General features: G+C 45.4%; 1 protein-coding gene across 1 annotated transcript; it reads left to right on the top strand.

Annotated features, from left to right (window-relative positions):
- The first annotated feature begins 2,015 nt into the window (after nucleotides 1–2,015).
- LOC149460494 (alveolar macrophage chemotactic factor-like) lies at nucleotides 2,016–19,877 on the top strand. The gene is made up of 4 exons (XM_089679607.1): nucleotides 2,016–2,155; nucleotides 4,635–4,761; nucleotides 17,115–17,198; nucleotides 18,326–19,877. Exons 1-4 carry the CDS (start codon nucleotides 2,101–2,103, stop codon nucleotides 18,372–18,374), a joined length of 315 nt encoding a protein of 104 aa, XP_089535733.1. The 5' UTR covers nucleotides 2,016–2,100; the 3' UTR covers nucleotides 18,375–19,877.
- Nucleotides 19,878–20,330: the final 453 nt, after the last annotated feature.

Below are 20,330 nucleotides of genomic sequence, written 5' to 3'. Positions count from 1 at the left end.
ATACACACACACATATACAGTATATATATAGATATACACACAGTATTTGTATCCCTGTGCAGTCCAAGCACTCACAGTAATTCACTGAACCCCGTGATACACATAAGTCCTCATTCACATGGGTGCTATGACCTGTACAACATGAATGACAGGGTCCCCAGCATTAAGCGGGACCCACATGGGATTGCACAAAGGGATAACACTTTTCTTCCCACTCTGTTAGGTTGCCAGTTAAGTCTGCGTGGCAACAGTTGCTGATTGGCCCGTTTTGGCGGGCGTCCGAAGTCCGTGCTTTTACCTCTATAAAAGCAGCTACTCACAAGTTACAGCAGCTGCTGAGGGACCGGACCGCCCCCCCCCCCTTTTTTTTTAAATGTATCATTATTGTCATGGTGCCTGTTTAAGTTGGGGTTTAGTCTTCCAGTTTATCTGGATGGACATCGTGACTAAATTTTTGTTTATTCTTGATGGTTTAGCCAAAAAAGGGCTATATATATATATATATACCCCACCCCCTGCTAATTTCCTCCACTCTTCCTACCACTCCATCCCCCACAGCTATCTCCTCCTGTACTACTATCCCCTCCCTCCTAGATTGTAAGCTCGATAGAGCAAGGCCCTCGAACCCCTCGTGTATCGCATTGTATTGTTATTGTACTGTCGCATGTTCTGTCTCCCTTTGTAATGTACAGCGAACTGTTGGCGCTATATAAATACTGTATAATAATAATAATAATAATAATAAACTGTATATATATATAGATAAATATATGTTAAGTAATTTGTTTAATTGAGGTTCCCCTTTAAATAGCACCATGGCCAAAATACTTTCCAATAAAGAACGTTGTATTTGAATATTATTGTATTGTGTCTTTTTTATGGTGTAAAAACTCCTTTGTGCTATCCCGTAAGTAGTTTGTTTATTCTACTGGAGCCACTGGGAGTTGTGTGCAGGCAGCCAATGTTACTGATCAGGGGTCAGGCTCAGAAGGCAGTGGCTATAGCAGTTGAAAGGCTCATAAGGAAATCAGCTATATAAATACACATGCAGATTTCCCTGGTGGGTGAAGCAGGATACCCGAAGCACTAACTGGTCTTCACCACAGCTCCTGATGGTGGTCTCCTGGTGGAGATGGGTTTTTCCCTGCATGCTAGTGCCAGGTTGCAGTCCTCAGGATTGCCCCACCAGGAGGTGAGCAAGCTGGGGTTCAGTAGCAGATGCAGCAGTTAGAGAAGCATAATCGAGGAACAAATCCAAGGTTGGTAGCAAATGGTTGCAGGATGGGATCAAACAGCAACATTGTCAAGGAACAAGCAAAAGGTCAGTAAAGGAGATTTGGATGGTGGCAGGTGTGTAATGAGGTATTGGCTAGAGAAGAGCACAATAACATGGCAAACGAGAAGTACAAAGACATGACTTAAATGGGAAGTTCATGGGAGGAGCAAGACATTCAAGGTTCACCAGAAACAAGATTGAAAGCAAGTTTGTCCAAGGGGTCAGGCAGGTTGTTGTCCAGCATCCATGTGGCTGAGCAAGAAGGGCTACTGCCAGATGCAGCAGAGGTCCTGGGTTCAGATCTTGGTCCTGACAGTTACTCTATGGGGATGCAGTGACTGAAGGGACACTGCTGAACATTGTGACTTGGCAGGGGTGGTAGCTGGCCTAGAAGATAAAAGTATAGACTTGGCCTTGGGTGCTGCCCCTCCCTCTCCTAGAGTGCTGCTGTACAGGGGGTTGCAAATAGGCTGACACCAAGACAAACTCTGTAATTTACGTTTGCATTTAAAATAAAACATTAATGATTTATCAATTAAAACCAGCTGCATTAATTTGTGTTATTTATATCTGCCTATACTTCAGCTTTAATCCCTAAATGGAATGTGGGATGAGCTAAATTTAAAGGTGTTTTCCATAGCAAAGTCTACGTATTAGGTATTTTCCCTGTGATGTAACTCTTGGCCATTCTGAACATATAAAAGCAGAATTCTGTCTCAAGGCAATATATGCTAAGAAGGATCAGAAACTAGAATACATTTTAACTGAGAAGCTTTATAACTGGAATACAAATTCTTATCTGCAGTCTAAGCAAGCAGGTTAAAATGATATCACCATTTTTTGTCCTTTTCCTCACTGGATGTGTATTCATTGGAATTGGTAAGTAATAGCTTGATTTCTTACAGTATTCTCTCTATGAAATCCTATTGTGTAAGCCCAAAATACTGATATTCTTTATTTAATAGGGCAGCTCAGAAAGCAATTGTGGTGCTGGTGTTATTTGGTGTTTGGCATCATTGGTATTGTGCAAAAACCGCTAGCAACAAATCAATTATCAGCTGGTCACAGTAAGAGGGATGCTGTTTGCTGTATCTGTATTACTTTTGACTCTAAAAAGACAAGGAGTTATTGAAATTTCAAAAATATACATCTCACAAATTTGTATCCAAATACCTTGGGTGTCCCTCTTACACCTTGAGGATTTTTTCTGTGCCATGCTTGCAGTACCCAGTGAAATCGCTATAACTAGCTGTCAAGTTAACAGCTAGATCCTAGCCTGTGTTTCAGGTGCGGTGACAAAATCTTCTATATAAGCAAAATAATTTGTAAACACAGTGTAACAATATTGTTATGATATATTACAAATAGTGCTTTTATGTGTGCAAATCAAAAAAGTGTTATTTGAAGTACACATCTTTTTTGTCTCAGCAACCTTGCAAGGAAATAAAAAAAGTTATTTTTTTTAATACAGAATTGTTTTTGCTATATTGATATTTACTTTGATTATTTTTTATATTTACCCCTATTTACTCGTAGTTAAAGCTATTCGGTCCATATGGACTCTCTATTTAGCTTTTCGTAAACGTTTGTTTTTTGTTTGCTGTTTTTTAAACTTTTATTTACTATTTCTATATACAGTTTTTAGTTTTGTTAATTTGGTCTATTCATTTTTGTAGAGTCGCATTACAAAATTTTTTAAAAAATATCAACTTCCCCATGCTCTGTACCTAAACCTTAATTTCAGTGTCATTATTCACTGGACAAATCACAAAATAAATATTGTACTCTGTATCTACCGTAATACTAGGGGGCATATTTATAAAGCAGTAAATGTAACTTACATCCAACAATCTGGAAGATTCACCAGCAGTGAATGTTTGGTGAATGTCATGTTTACTAATGTATAACTATACTCTAGTTTTAAAATGAATGCTGGTTGCAAAAAAACTTAAATACTTATTAACCACTTGCCTACCAGGCACTTATACCCCCTTCCTGTCCAGGCCAATTTTCTGCTTTCAGCGCTGTCACACTTTGAATGACAATTGCGTGGTCATGCAACACTGTACCCATATGAAAACTTTATAATTTTTTTCATACAAATGGAGCGTTCTTTTTGGTGGTATTTAATTGCACCTGGGTGTTTTATTTTTTGCGCTATAAACAAAAAAAGAGCAACAAATTTTTTTTTTAATTTTCTTTTTTTCTATTATAAAATTTTGCAAACAGGTAATTTTTCTCCTTCACTGATGTGCATTGATGAGTCTGCCCTGATAGGCCGCACTGATGGGCACTGATAGGAGGCACTGATAGGCGGCACTGATGAGCTGGCAGTGATGATGCTGCACTGATGGGTGGCACTGCTGGGCAGCACTGATGGGTGGCACTGCTGGGCACAGGTGGGTGGCACTGCAGGGCACAGGTGGGTGGCACTGATAGGCACAGGTGGGTGGCACTGCTGGGCAGCACTGATGGGTGGCATTGATGGGCACAGGTGGGTGGCACTGATGGGCACAGGTGGGTGGCACTACTAGTCACAGGTGGGTGGCACTGATGGGCACAGGTGGGTGGCACTGCTAGGCACAGGTGGGTGGCACTGATGGGCACAGGTGGTTGATACTGCTAGGCACAGGTGGCTGGCACTGATGGGCACAGGTGGCTGTCACAGGTGGGTGGCACTGATGGGCACAGACAGGTGGCACTGATGGACACAAGTGTGCAGCATTGCTGGGTACAAGTGGGTGGCACTGCTGGGCACAGGTGGGCGGCACTGCTGGGCACTGATCATCAGGGCACTGATCATCAGTCCCGATCACTTCTCTGACAATTGCCAATTATGGGCAGTACTTTCCTCATGCTGTGACAGTAAAAGTAATGCCCTGTACACACGATGAGAATATCGGATGAACAATCGGCCATTTTTTTTGCCTGCTAGTCTCACATCGAAAGTGAAAAAGTTACTAAAGATAGGAAAATTCTCCTATGAAAGAAAAGAATTTTGAAAGTGATGTCATGCGTTGTATTTGTATTGTATTTTCAGATGACTACTGTACTGATTAAACGAAAATCGTACGATCTGGTATCATACGAGAAATATTTTTGCGCTTGTCCCTTCGGATATTGTCGTACAAATTGTCATGATTGGCTCTCAAAAGCTGTGTACTAATTATCTGATTATCAGATGATCAGTCCTCGTACGAAAATTTTCCTACAATTTTCTTATAGTGTGTACGGGGCATTAGAGATGGTCATTGCTTTGTATAAACATTTCAATAAGCTGTACAAAATTGCTTTATTTTTGAAGAGGCATAAAACTATTTGTGTTTAACAAAAAAATTTAAATGTTTATCAAATGCAGGTACCTCAGTGGCAACAGATATGCGATGTCAGTGCGTCAAAACACTATCAAAACCCATTCAAAGTCGACAGGTCTTAAAACTGGAGCTTATCAATAGCGGGCCATATTGTTCTAAGGTGGAAGTTATGTAAGTATCACTAACAGAACTACTGTGATTCATTTTGCTATTCTAAAGCTGGCTATACATTTTTGTTGAGCTGAGTAGTGTTGACAGGGATACCCCTGGCTTGAATTTTAGCCGATTCAACAGTTACAGGAGATTTTATTTCAAATACTATGGCTGTTGAAATCACAGATATGAAATTGTATGCTATTTTCTTTTCTAAAAACTGGTGAGGACTAGGGATGAGCCAAACACTCCAGATTTTGGTTCACGAAGGTTCAGCTGAACACATCAAATGTTCAGATGCCAAACCCCACTGAAGACAAAGGGATCTGAATCTGTCAAATCAGTTTTCTCCATTTGAAATGTAGAATTTAATAATGCTGAAAGTGCAACATTAAAAATGCACTATTCAGTTAAAAAAAAAACTGCTTGAGGGGTCCCCTAGACCTTCTTATGAAGTGGTGCATCTCTACCATGTAAACAAAGTAGTATAGCAAAAGTAACATTCACAAAGGAAAAACATTTGTTTAAAATGCTGTTAATCCACATTTTCCTACAAGCTTCCTTTATTTTGTAAATAATGCTATAGTCACCCCCCAGATACATACCAGACAATCATACATACCTGAACCATACCAGGCCACTTGCCCTCAACATGATGTGAGAACATGTTGGTGAGGAGTGAGGACAACGTCCTATTCCCCTGAACCCTGGCCCGATGGTTGTGTGGGTTCATGGGGGTTATCAGACTCTGGGGCCCAGAGATATCTGCCTCACCCCATATGAATGAATATGGGATATATAGTACTCCTACTCATTCACTAAAAGTCAGTTGTAAATAAATACACATAGGTTGTTGACTTCTTTTTTTTTATATAAAAACTAAATCATCCAGTGTTGTAAATTCAGTATCAGTCATAATAGATGTCACCCACCGAACAACAAATGAAAAAACCCTTTGATACTCTGACCTCTATGCTTGTACTGCACATGACAGTCATTAGGTTTTTATATTTATATGGACATGGCTGGGGATTTCAAGCCCTGTAAGTGAATAGGGCTAGTGACATTGCTAGCTGTTAAAGATTCGGTGGTGCCTGCACTCGCTGGTATCCTTAACAACCATTGACAGCGGGAAGCTGTTATATATACTAGTGGTAATATGCTGCTATTATACATGACATCAGCTCCTGCCCAACAGGTACATTTTTGGGAAGTTCGTCAGACTGATTTAAACTGCCAAGGTTTGGTCTGAACTTGTGTTTGGACTGAACCTAAAGATTATTCCTATTGAGGAAATAAAAACATGGAGCTGATTAATAAAACAGAGAGCGGACAAAACTATCACATAATGTCAAAATCATGGGACTAGCTTCCTTCTTTTCCTGACACTTACAGCAAATACAGTTGGGGGGCAACAAGATTTCACAGTAGGGAGCTGACAGCTGTACACAATCTTCTTTGTGTCGCTTTGTGCTTTTCTCACATCTGAATGTAAGTTTTAGCTGTATTGTGTTGGAGCATACTGCCAAGGTGGTGATTAGGTATGCTAGAAACAGGAAAGTTTGATGTTTCAGCTGGCCACTTTACTGGACCTTTTTAACGACTGCAGACATTTTGTTTTGTTTGTTTTTTGTATTGTTTTTTGCAGAAAACAATAACTTTGCTGATATTTATTTTCTCTCTTTTGACTGATCACTTATTGTGTATTTTGATAGTATATTTTATCAGCTCTTACAGCCACATCCCTCTTTCTTTCAGACTTCTAGGCACTTGCATTGCTACTATCCACCAACTTTGACTGGCCGTACCCCACCACCTAACAAAGTGGCTCCTGAGTTAAAACTCTCTTTGCACTGACATCCATGACTTTATTACCCTTGGTCTGTTGGCCAATTCCAATCCTCACCCTCTTGTACTAATGGCTACTAATGACTAACTGGACACACCCATCCCCTACACAAAGGGAGCCTCAGCACTGGAGGGATTGGAGTTCATGACAGAATCTAGTTTAGTTAGACTTGGTACAACAGTTTATGACAAGCGGGTGTCTGACCTAGACTGGGTAACCCACAAAACATGTATCCCTTAACTAGCTAAGATTATCTTACAAAAGAACTTTGTTTATACTAAAATCTCAAAGTAACATTGATATACAATTTTATATTCAATATTATATCCATTTATTCATACTCACAACAACTCACATGTATTGGATCAGTTTAGTTAATGATTGAAGACTGGTGAACACATATTGCAGTGAAGATTTTTCTTTATCTGTACATTCTTTTCCATACTTTTCATCTTCTTCATAGAATAAAATCTTTGTAGAAATACATTGCTACCTGATGTATGGCACTCACATTCTTTCCCAGGCTCTTTGTAATAGATTTCATTCATCTTGTGCATGATTAATTACTAAGGCTACACCACAGTTGAAAAGCTTATGACCTGGACCCTAGAATAAAGTACAATCTCTTCCGCACAGTTGTCACACTTGCATATGCCTGCCAATTCTAATGGAACATATGTAAAAGGAAGTGCTGTTTGCATTTATGCATCCTATCTTTGGGAAAATAAGTCTCAGCTTGACTTAAGTTCCACAGTTATGGCGTGTTTACATAGTTACAAAGTTAGTCAGGTTTAAAAAAGACACAAATCCCTCTAGTTCATCCAAAAAAAAGAAAAAGTCATAGAAAACCTCCATTTACATAATCCTATACCCACAGTTGATCCAGAGGAAGACAAAAAAACAATAAAACATGACCCAATTTGCTCCAGAGGGGATAAAAACCCCCCTTCCTGATCCCCCAGAAGGCAATTGGATATTCCCTGGATCAATTACTCCTGGTGTCATTACCTGTAAATGTTAATATCCAGTTATATTTTGCATATACAAGATTGCATTAAGCTCCTTTTTAAAATAATCTACTGTGCTGGCCAGAACTAGTTTTTGAGGGAGTCCATTCCACATTTTCACAGCTATTAGGCAGGCCATAGATAATGCGATTTTCTTTCCTGCAACCATAAGAATGCCTCCTACTGTACTTTAGTGTTCTCCAGGTGGAGGAGAGTGCAAGGAGCCATCCCTGCAGAGAGAACACAATGATTATTGCTAGTGGTTATAGCAATATTCACATGCTAAACATCCGACATGCGGGCTGTACCCAAGTCGATCAATGGATCGATTTAGGTACAGTCAGCCTGCTCATAGATAGATCGAATCTTGGCTTATCCCTGTTGAGCCAGCCTAGATTCATTCCATCTATGGCTGGCTTTACTGTGCAAGTGAATATGGATTTCCCCACCCTATTAAATTGTGAGCTCTTACAAGTAGGTCCCTGTTAATCCTCTTGTTTTGATTTTATTGTAGCTGTACTGTCTCCCTTTAAAGCACTGCGCAAACTATTGGTGCTATATAAGTCCTGTATATTATTAATAATAATAATAATAATAATAATATTTGTCCACGCCAAGTCCAAGGTGGTAATGACCAGAGGCCCAATATATACAACAGTGATGCAATATAGTTAATTTGACACCTGGGGATGATTATTTTTTTAACTCCCCCCACCCCAATATGTTAAAATTATTTTCAATAATAATCATAAAATACATTAATACTAATGTATATAATCAATATGGTACACAACAAAATTAAAATTCAAGCACTTAATAGTGAAAATATGGGGAACATAGCAGCTTGCTAAAAAATAAAAATGCTAACATGTGAAAGTATGAAATTCCAAGTCACAATGAGAGTCATATCGAGTCTATACAAATATTTAATTAAATCCAAAATGAGATTTGTTATATTAAATGTTAATAAAGCCCGCTGGTAATGTCAAATCCCATCTATGACAGCGTCCAGCTGGAATCAGGTGTTACATTTTCATATACGTATGTGTAGCCAGTGGACAATAAAAATATTCCGCACTACCCCCCACTATGCCTAATGCCCCGCACACCATCACCTCCCCAACACTCCGCGCCTTCAGCCCAACTACCCCTGAGGAGGTCTCTAAGGTCTTCACTGAAGCCCACCTCACCACCTGCCCCCTGGACCCTATCCCCTCACAGCTCCTCCAGTAACCCCCCCCTCCATCATTCGCTCCCTCACCCACATCTTCAATCTCTCCCTCTCCACCGACACCTTCCCCTCCCCTTTAAAGCACGCACACATCACCCCCATACCCAAAAAACCCTCCCTTGACCCCACTAACCTTAACAACCTTAGACACATCTCCCTGCTGCCCTTCATTTCCAAGCTCCTTGAGCGCCTGGCCTACAATCGCCTAAGCGCCCACCTCACTGACAACAACCTCCTTGACCCCCTACAGTCTGGCTTCCATCCCCTGCACTCCACCGAAACCGCCCTACTTAAAATCACCAACAACCTGCTAACCACCAAAGCCAATGGCCACTATTCTATCCTCCTGCTCCTCAACCTCTCCGTGGCCTTCGACACTGTTGACCACCCTCTCCTCCTTGCCAAACTGCACTCCCTTGGCATCAGGGACGCTGCTCTCTCCTGGTTCTCCTCCTACCTTTCCCAATGCTCCTTCAGCGTCACCTACAACACTGCCACCTCTCCCTCCCTCCCCCTCTCTGTCGGGGTCCCCCAAGGCTCTGTCCTCGGGCCCCTCCTCTTCTCCATCTATACCTCCTCCCTTGGCAAACTTATTCACTCCCACGGCTTCAATTACCACCTCTATGCCGACGACAACCAAATTTACCTCTCCACCCCCCATCTCACCCCCTCACTCTCTGCCCGCATTGCCCACATCCTAAACGACATATCAGACAGGATGTCGCTCCATTTCCTCAAACTTAACCTATCCAAAACCAATCCAAATAACAGTGTAAATTTGCTGTCCCCTCAAAATAACTCAACACATAGCCATTAATGTCTAAACCGCTGGCAACAAAACGAAGTACACTCCTAAGTGAAAATGTCCAAATTGGGCCCAAAGTGTCAATATTTTGTGTGGCCACCATTATTTTCCAGCACTGCCTTAACCCTCTTGGGCATGGAGTTCACCAAAGCTTCACAGGTTGCCACTGGAGTCTTCTTCCACTCCTCCATGACGAAATTACGGAGCTGGTGGATGTTAGATACCTTGTGCTCCTCCATCTTCCATTTGAGGATGCCCTACATGTCAGGGATCGCGGCTCCAAGTTCGGCGACCGCGGCCCCTCTCCCAGTGCATGCGCACTGGCGGCAGATCACGCCGGGACACAGGCACTAGGTCCCGGCGAGCCGCGGCTGACAGGACGCCGCGCATGCGCAGTAGGAGCCGCGGGCGCGCCTCAGGCGTCCAATGACAGCCGGGGGCGCGTCCTGGCCGGCCAATGACAGTGCAGGGCGCACTTTTTAAAGATGCCCTGCACTGTCACAGATTGCCGCAAGGTCTATCTGTGATCCTGAGTTCCTGTACCTGTTTAAGTGACCCTGATTGCCCTGACTACGCTGCCTTCTCCTGTGATTTGACCTGGATTGCCCTGACTACGCTGCCTTCTCCTGTGATTTGACCCGGATTGCCCTGACTACTCTGCCTTCTCCTATTCTGACCCCCGGCTTGTCTGACCTTTCTGCGGACTGACTTACCCTGCTGACCCTGCGTGTGACCTGACTACTCTTCGCCTGCCGATTCGGTACCCCACTTCCCCACGGGACCACGGCCCGTGACCATCCTGCTAGGTCCCGCCATCCTCTTCACATCTGGCTCTCCCGGTACCTGCATACGTCCCCGGCGGCTTCCTCTGCCACTGGTGGGCCTGCTCGGAGGTCGTGACCTGGCCCGGGTCTGTTACAAGTCCATCCCCACCATCAGGGGCCCTGGTGAAAGCACAGACCGGGCTTAGACTCCACGCTCTGGGTAGGTCTGTCAGTTGGCAGCCTGAGGCACCACCTGGCGGATCCTAACAGTACCTTGCGGCCATGACAGAGCCAGGAAGTGGACCGGCGTCCCTAGAGGATATATGCCAGCACCTGGCAACTTTGACCCAAGCTTTCCAGAATTTCCACAGCCACTGCGCCCGACTTGAGGACCGCATGGAGTCGTTAGCCCCCCTGACTCCCCCTGCTCAGAGTCCTCCAACTGCGGAATCTCTCGCTACTCCGGCATCCGGAGCAGTTGCCGCGCCCCTAGCTCCTGAACCCCGCGTTCCCCTGCCGGAACGATTCCGTGGAGACCGAAGCCGCTTCTGAGCCTTCCGGAACGCCTGCACCCTGTATTTTGACTTGCAGCCCCGCACGTTCACCACCGAGACCGTCAAGGTGGGGTTTATAGTCTCTCTCCTTCAGGATGAGCCCCAGGATTGGGCTCACCGTCTGATGGAGAAGCACGATCCCCATCTTGATTCCGTGACCGAGTTCTTTCAGGCCATGGCTGTGTTGTATGACGACCCTCAGCGGGCTGCTTCCACAGAGGCTACCCTATACTCTCTACAGCAAGGCCGCCGGGCAGCCGAAGAGTACGCGTCCGATTTTAGGCGTTGCATGGGAGATACCAGATGGAACGATGCGGCATTATGTCACCAGTTCCGCATCGGGCTGTCTGAGTCTCTCAAAGATGAGCTAGCACGAGTAGGCCTACCTGACTCCCTGGAAAAACTGATTGAGTTGGCCATTCAAATTGACCGTAGACTAAGGGAACGTTGGCTAGAAAGGAGCAGCCAGGGTCAAAGGGTGGCATGGATTCCACCGAGAGAAACAGCTCCAGCCCCAGGGAACCATACCTGAAGCACGGAACCAGGGGACACCTCGGAACCCATGCAACTGGGACTGGCCCGTTCCACCTTATCGGTCGAGGAACGTCAGAGGAGGCATTCTCAGAACCTATGTCTGTACTGCGGGGAAGCTGGCCACCAGGTGCGCTCCTGTCCTGCAAAAATGAGTAAGTCCGCTTCCTTTTCTTTTACTTTACCTGCAGGAAGGGGTGATCAGTCAAGTTACCTGGCAATACCTGTGTCGTTACAGCTCCCCGGAGGAACATTGTCGGTGACCGCAATCGTTGACTCAGGAGCATGTAGTTGTTTCATCGATCTTACTTTTGCTCACCGGCAAAAGATCCCTCTCCAGACCAAAGAAAGGGGGTTTAACATCTTCTTGGCAGATGGGTCTAGTATAAAATCAGGGGTGGTGGACCAGGAGACACCTATTTTTACCACGATGGCAGATCATCACCAAGAGTTCCTCCATCTGGATGCCATCGCATCCCCCCTTTTTCCAATCATTCTGGGGCTCCCTTGGCTGCGGGCCCATAACCCCCAGATTGATTGGGAAAAGGGAACAGTTCAATTTCGGTCACCTTACTGTCTGAGTCACTGCCACGTCACAGGATCCGTGGTTCCCCGGTTTCTCCTGTGCTTGGATGGCGACACCGATCTATCCCAGGTTATTCCTCCGGCCTACCATGACTTCTTAGACGTATTCAGTAAGCGAGGAGCAGACATCCTTCCCCCGCACCGTTCATACGATTGCCCCAAAGACCTCCTACCCGGTTCTGAAATCTCGTTTGGCCGTATCTTTCCTTTATCGGAACTGCAGTCGGGAGTACTGAGGGAATATATTGACGAAAACCTTCGGAAGGGATTTATTCGCCCATCCACATCCCCAGCCGGGGCCAGGTTGTTCTTCATAGAAAAGAAGGACAAATCGTTATGGCCCTGCATAGACTACTGTGATCTGAATAAAATAACGGTAAAGAATCGCTATCCCTTACCCCTAGTCCCCGAACTCCTCCAGAGATTGAGGTCCGCAATGATTTTCACTAAATTAGACCTGCGGGGGGCATATAACCTTGTTCGTATCAGGGAGGGGGATGAATGGAAGACGGCTTTCCGTACGAGATTCGGTCACTTTGAATATTTGGTGATGCCGTTCGGGCTCTGTAACGCACCGGCCACCTTCCAACATTTTATCAACGACGTCTTTCGTGATTTCCTTGATGTTTTCGTGGTGGTTTATTTGGATGACATCCTAATTTTTTCTCCCTCACTGGAGGTTCATCGAAGTCACGTGTTACGGGTGTTAGAACGGTTGCGTCAACACGGGCTATACACCAAGGCAGAAAAATGCTGTTTCGAACAGCGCGAAATCACGTTCTTGGGACTGGTTCTCTCTCCCGCGGGGGTCGCGATGGATCCCCAGAAAGTCACGGCGATCCAAGATTGGCCAATACCCGCCGATAAAAAGGGGGTACAGCGTTTCATCGGCTTTTCAAACTTTTATAGAAAGTTTGTTAGGAACTTCTCCGGTCTGGTCTCCCCGATCACGCAACTGACGAAACAAGGGGTCCGCTTTAAGTGGACTCCCGAAGCTCAGACGGCATTCGAAAAGCTCAAGAAATTGTTCACCTCTGCTCCCATTCTCTGCCATCCGGATTCTTCTCTTCCATATGTTTTGGAAGTGGACGCCTCCGAAAACGCGGTAGGAGCAGTTCTGTCCCAAAGGAATGGTACCAAGGAACTACTGCATCCTGTGGCGTTCTTCTCCAGGAAGTTGACGCCGGCGGAACGAAACTATGACATTGGAGATCGGGAGCTCCTGGCTATTAAATCCGCTCTAGAAGAATGGAGGTATTTACTGGAAGGAGCCACACACCCAATCCTAATATTCACAGATCATAAAAACCTAGAATATTTAAGAACGGCAAAACGACTGAGACCTCGCCAGGCCAGATGGGCTCTCTTCTTTTCTCGGTTTATATTCCATATAACGTACCGACCCGGTTCTAAGAATACAAAACCAGACGCTCTGTCCCGCATGTTTGAGGACCCCGACGATGCAGTGTTACCTGACACCATCTTACCTTCCGGAAGCTTCCTCGCTCTACAAACGGAACTTCGCTCCAGACTTCTCGATGCTTCTGTAGGACTGCCAGTCCCGTCTGGGTCACCTCTCCAGAACCGTGGGGGGCTGTTTTGGAAGGAAGATCAGATCATGGTCCCAGAAGGAGTTCGAATCTTGGTCCTGGGGCACTGCCACGACCATCCAATGGCGGGTCACTTCGGGGTTACGAAAACTCTGGAACTACTGCAGCGCTCGTTCTGGTGGCCAGACATGATCAAGGACTGCGAGCGCTACGTCCAAACCTGTCCCACCGGCCAAAGGAACAAGCCCTCCAGGAGCAGGGCATGGGGATTGTTACGTCCATTGCCAATACCCAAGCGGGCCTGGCAAATGATAGCCATGGATTTCGTGGTCGAACTCCCACCATCCCAAGGCTACACAGCAATAATGGTGATCGTCGACCGCTTCTCGAAAATGGCACATTTCGTACCCCTGGAAAAGACACCATCGGCACCAGAAACGGCACGGATCTTCATTAAGGAAGTAGTGAGGCTTCATGGGGTCCCCGAAGATATAGTGTCAGATCGGGGAGTCCAGTTCACCTCCAGGTTCTGGAACGCCTTATGTAAAGCGCTGGGAATCAAGCTGTCGCTTTCATCCGCTTACCATCCTCAGACCAAAGGCCAAACAGAGAGGACCAACCAAACGCTAGAACAGTACCTAAGATGCTACACATCCTACCTTCAGGATGACTGGCTGACGCTGTTGCCTTCCGCGGAATTTTCTTACAACAACTCGAATCACTCAGCTACGGGACAATCCCCGTTCTTTTCCAATTACGGTTATCATCCCACATTCCACCCTAATCTGATGCCCGAAAACCCGGTACCTGCGTCTCAAGATATCTTGAACTTCTTTTCTGTCAATAACAAAACGATTCAGGAGGCCATCGCAAAAGCCCAAGAGGACAGTAAAAGGCCATTCGACAGGAAAAGAAGAGGAGAGTTACTGCTTCAACCGGGGGATCAGGTTTGGCTGGCTACGACCAACTTGAAGATGCTGTGTCCTTCGAGGAAGCTAGGACCCAAGTACATTGGCCCGTTTCCGGTTAAACGAGTAGTCAACGAGGTGGCCTACGAACTCGAGCTTCCGCGAACCTTCAAAATACATCCTGTGTTCCATGTGTCTCTCCTGAAACCATCCAGACCAGATCCCTTCCCGGACCGTGAATCCAGACCTCCCGAGGCAGTCACCATAGGTGAACAGGAGGAATATGAAGTGGAGACTATCCTCAGTTGCCGAAAGAGGGGAGGCCAGACACAGTTCCTGATAAAATGGAAGGGTTATGGCCCTGAGGAGAACTCATGGGAACCCACCCAGAACATTCACGCACCCAGGCTCATCCGGGAATTCTTTCGTAGTCACCCGCGGTGGAGAGACCAGTGGGGCTCCCGGAGGGTGCCCGTAGGGGGGAGGGCAATGTTAGGGATCGCGGCTCCAAGTTCGGCGACCACGGCCCCTCTCCCAGTGCATGCGCACTGGCGGCAGATCACGCCGGGACACAGGCACTAGGTCCCGGCGAGCCGTGGCTGACAGGACGCCGCACATGCGCAGTAGGAGCCGCGGGCGTGCCTCAGGCGTCCAATGACAGCCGGGGGCGTGTCCTGGCCGGCCAATGACAGTGCAGGGCGCACTATTTAAAGATGCCCTGCACTGTCACAGATTGCCGCAAGGTCTATCTGTGATCCTGAGTTCCTGTACCTGTTTAAGTGACCCTGATTGCCCTGACTACGCTGCCTCCTCCTGTGATTTGACCTGGATTGCCCTGACTACGCTGCCTTCTCCTGTGATTTGACCCGGATTGCCCTGACTACTCTGCCTTCTCCTATTCTGACCCCCGGCTTGTCTGACCTTTCTGCGGTCTGACTTACCCTGCTGACCCTGCGTGTGACCTGACTACTCTTCACCTGCCGATTCGGTACCCCACTTCCCCACGGAACCACGGCCCGTGACCATCCTGCTAGGTCCCACCATCCTCTTCACATCTGGCTCTCCCGGTACCTGCATACGTCCCCGGCGGCTTCCTCTGCCACTGGTGGGCCTGCTCGGAGGTCGTGACCTGGCCCGGGTCTGTTACAAGTCCATCCCCACCATCAGGGGCCCTGGTGAAAGCACAGACCGGGCTTAGACTCCACGCTCTGGGTAGGTCTGTCAGTTGGCAGCCTGAGGCACCACCTGGCGGATCCTAACACTACAGATGCTCAATAGGGTTTAGGTCTGGAGACATGCTTGGCCAGTCCATCACCTTTACCCTCAGCTTCTTTAGCAAGGCAGTGGTCATCTTGGAGGTGTGTTTGGGGTTGTTATCATGTTGGAATACTGCCCTGTGGCCCAGTCTCTGAAGGGAGGGGTTCATGCTCTGCCTCACTATGTCACAGTACATGTTGGCATTCATGGTTCCCTCAATGAACTGTAGCTCCCCAGTTCCGGCAGCACTCATGCAGCCCCAGACCATGACACTCCCACCACCATGCTTGACTGTAGGCAAGACACACTTGTCTTTGTACTCCTCACCTGGTTGCCACCACACACGCTTGACACCTTCTGAACCAAATAATTTTTTCTTGGTGTCATCAGACCACAGGACATGGTTCCAGTAATCCATGCCCTTAGTCTGATTGTCTTCAGCAAACTGTTTGCGGGCTTTCTTGTGCATCATCTTTAAAAGAGGCTTCCTTCTGGGACAACAGCCATGCAGACCAATTTGATGCAGTGTGCGGCGTATGGTCTGAGCACTCACAGGCTGACCCCCCACCCCTTCAACCTCTGCAGCAATGCTGGCAGCACTCATACGTCTATTTCCCAAAGACAACCTCTGGATATGATGCTGAGCATGTGCACTCAACTTCTTTGGTCGACCATGGAGAGGCCTGTTCTGAATGGAACCTGTCCTGTATGGTCTTGGCCACCGTGCTGCAGCTCAGTTTCAGGGTCTTTGTAATCTTCTTATAGCCTAGGCCATCTTTATGTACAGTAGAGCAACAATTCTTTTTTTCAGATCCTCAGAGAGTTATTTGCCATGAGGTGCCATGTTGAACTTCCAGTGACCAGTATGAGAGAGTGAGAGCGATAACACCAAATTTAACACACCTGCTCCCCATTCACACCTGAGACCTTGTAACACTAAGGAGTCACATGACACCAGGGAGGGAAAATGGCTAATTGGGCCCAATATGGACATTGTCACTTAGGGGTGTGCACACTTTTGTTTCCAGCGGTTTAGACATTAATGGCTGTGTGTTGAGTTATTTTGAAGGAACAGCAAATTTACACTGTTATAAAAGCTGTACACTCACTACGTCACATTATAGCAAAGTGTCATTTCTTCAGTATTGTCACATAAAAAGATAGAATCAAATAGTGACAAAGATGTGAGGCAAATGTTTTGCCTTTTATTTCTATTTCTGAATGGGTTGTTTTACAGGGTGAACATTTGATAAGCATCACTACAATGTCTTCAGGGGACTACAGGAATCTAATAGTATCCCAATTCACCATTGTATGTCCTCATTTGCAGTGCTGCATTAAAACATGGACCCGTGGTTTGCTTAAATCCAGAAGCTAAGTGGGTGAAACATCTTGCCGGCAACATTCTTAAAAGGTAGGTCAAATAACTTCCTAAAAGCCAAGTGCAATATAGGTTTTAAGTCACTGGTTTCCAACAGGTTTGTGTGTCATTTACACTTTCATTCAGGCTGGATAGTATAGCTATCACTCTACTTTGGTGCTGAGGCAGGAATGCTGCCACTGTCATACACACTGAAGCCACTCTCTTGCCCATTACAGGGAAATTTCCAGTTGTAGTAAGGGCCACCCACGACTATCAGGCTCGCCAAATGTAACAATCTCAGCCTTTACAGGGTAACTGGAATGCACTTAAATAAAAATCCAATCACTTCAAGCAAGGGCTTAAGAGTAAGCATTAGGTTGTAGAGTATATGTTAAAGCTGAACAATAAAACTCATCTAGCTATAATCCTCAATAGCAAAATCACCAAATCGACCAAAACAGCAAATCAGCTCCCAAACACGAGAGACCCTCTGAATGGCTGATGTGTTTCGAGGGGCAATCACCTCTTCCTCAGAGCCAAACTCTGGGAAAGTCTGGGCTCTGAGGAAGAGGGGAACTCTCCTCAAAACGCGGCAGCCGTCCAGAGGGTTCTCTTGCATTTGGGAGCCAAACTCTGGGAAACGCTGGGCTCTAAGGAAGATGGGAACGCTCCTCGAAAAACGCAGCAGTCGTTCAGAGGGTTCTCTCACATTTTGGAGCCAAACTCTGGGAAACGCAGGGCTCTAAGGAAGAGGGGAACACTCCTCGAAATACAGCAGCCGTCCAGAGGGTTCGCTCGCATTTGGGAGCCTAACTCTGGGAAATGCTGGGCTCTGGGAAAGAGGGGATCGCCCTTCAAAATGCATCAACCATCGAAGCCAAGGTTCTCTTGCGTTTGGGGGCTGATTTGGCAATTTGGTCGCTTTGGATTTTGATATGCTTTTGTTACCACAGTTGTTTGTGAGTATATACATATACTTTTGATTTAATAAAGCTACTTCTCAGATAATGCACTGGGCTGGTGTGCCTTCTTTCCCCTTGATTTACTGTATAATTAAACACTGATCCCTATATACAGCTGTCTGTTGGTTAAAATAAAGAATCATTTAAAAATCTGATCAATATATACAATATCAATATATTCCTGTAAAACAGTAACATGTTTTTATTTCTTATCAGAGCATCAACGACACAACGATCAAAGAAGAAACAGAAAAAAACTGCATGATTGTGTTTATATGTTAAAGCATCAATATATTGTAGAGTTCATAGTGAGCTTCTGAGTTATCACATGTACTGTGTACAATATGTATTAAGTTAATTAGATATTACACTGTGTTATTGTGTATAAATAAGAAAGTACAAGACGTTGGATGTGTGCGTTAACCACACTTGCATAAAATGATTTAATGTTATTTGTCAAATCAGATAATCACTTAAAACTTTTTTTTTACAGCAAAATAGTGATAATAAATATATGCATATCTAGCGATACCCCTCCAGGGGCCTCTTGTTAGTGCTTGTCCCCAATGTTTGACTTGGCTTTGCAAGCCTCCTGACATCTCTAACACTCAACAGTATGGAATAATAATGCAGGAGACATGATTCTTTAGTAACACCTCTGTTTTAGGCTCATTCAAAAGAATAGACCACAGAATGATGGTATAGGAGGTACATCCATAGTTAATGCATAAAAGCAAATAGTACTTTTGTAACTACAGTATGTAACTGCAACACCAGCAGCAGGAAGGGAAGAAAAGCCTTTTTGACTTATCAGCTCCCTCTTCTGCTAGCAATAATGGGGCCCATATACAGTAGTGAGTAATGGCAATTCAATGAAGATAATGAATAGGCTGTGGTAAATGCTCAAAGCAAAGATCTATTGGTACTGAGGTGTAAAGGTGTTTGCATGCAGTGTCTCTAGAGTGTTGTAAGAAAGAGATTGGGCATCCGACCACTCACCAATCCCATGTATAGCACGGCCTCCTAGGAGAAGGGTTCTTGCACAGGCTCTTGGCTGTTCACAGAGAAGTGCAGATCTACCGCCTGACAGCCTGTCAGAGTTGACTGGCTGAAAACTGGATAGAAACAGTCCTGATGCAGAGAAGCTGATGCAATCCCAGTGTGGAGATCTGCGTCACTGCTGTACTTAACTGAGTCCCAGTAATCTGGGTAGCCAGCAATCTGGAGGAGAATGGCGGCCCTCCTGTGTTCAGCTTTGAATCCTGAGCCAAGAGAACCAGCCAATTCCTTGCTGTAGAATATATATCTCCTCCCCCAACAACATTTTGCTTCACCAGCTCTCTGGTAGTTGTAGTAATCAGCACTCAGAAATATAGTATGTATTGCCTATAGGACTACAGTTCCCAGGATCCTCTACTGTCAGAAGAACTGGATCCACTCTGCTAACAGGAAGTGAGGTAGCAGTCCCAGTACTGGGCACTAAGAGGAAATGACTACCATAGTCTCATCTAGAAATGTCCCTGAATGGCATAATGATATAGCCAACACTTTGCTACACATATATTTATTGTTAATCATATACCGTGAATAAACAACAATGTGTTAGCCCTAACCTCATTTTTTAAAATCTGTCAGACTTTCAGAAAATCTGTATGCACTTCAAATACTGTATGTTAAAAGTAAAATATACTGACACTTCTGGCAAAATGCATTTCATTATATTTTTGTAGGATATTTATCATAAAAAATAAATGAGTTCTATTCTTGATCCTTTTTTTGTCACAGTTGTATATACGCCATATATTGCCATAAGGCAAAGTCACAAGCTTTGCTTAAAAAGGTATAAATATTTTTTAGAACATTTTCTGAAAGTTTTCCTACTCTTTCTCAAGGAAGCTGTTTGAACCCACCCTCTAAAGCTCCATACTTGGTTAATTCTGGTAGCCTGCCCAGCCACATCCAGTCATGTTGTTTACCTCTGGCTGCCTGGTTCTCTTACCCTATGGCTTAAGCTCCAGTCATGGCTTGGATTGAGCGAAGCTAAAGGGAGGGCCAGCATGACTGGTGCTTGCAGACGAGGCGGAGATCGGATTTGGGTGGGAGGATATTCAGTAGGTAGGGGTGGTTACACACCTGATTGGAGTATTCGAGTTTGAGGGTGGTCTTGCCAGGATGAGGAGAGGGGTTGAGACTTGTCGAAGGTCAGTCGCAGCTTGTGCTA

The sequence above is a fragment of the Staurois parvus genome, unplaced genomic scaffold (assembly GCF_062004578.1).
Source record: "Staurois parvus isolate SC_StPar_1 unplaced genomic scaffold, SC_StPar_1.0 ptg000227l, whole genome shotgun sequence".
Taxonomy (NCBI): domain Eukaryota; kingdom Metazoa; phylum Chordata; class Amphibia; order Anura; family Ranidae; genus Staurois; species Staurois parvus.
This window is presented reverse-complemented; position numbering and strand designations above follow the sequence as displayed.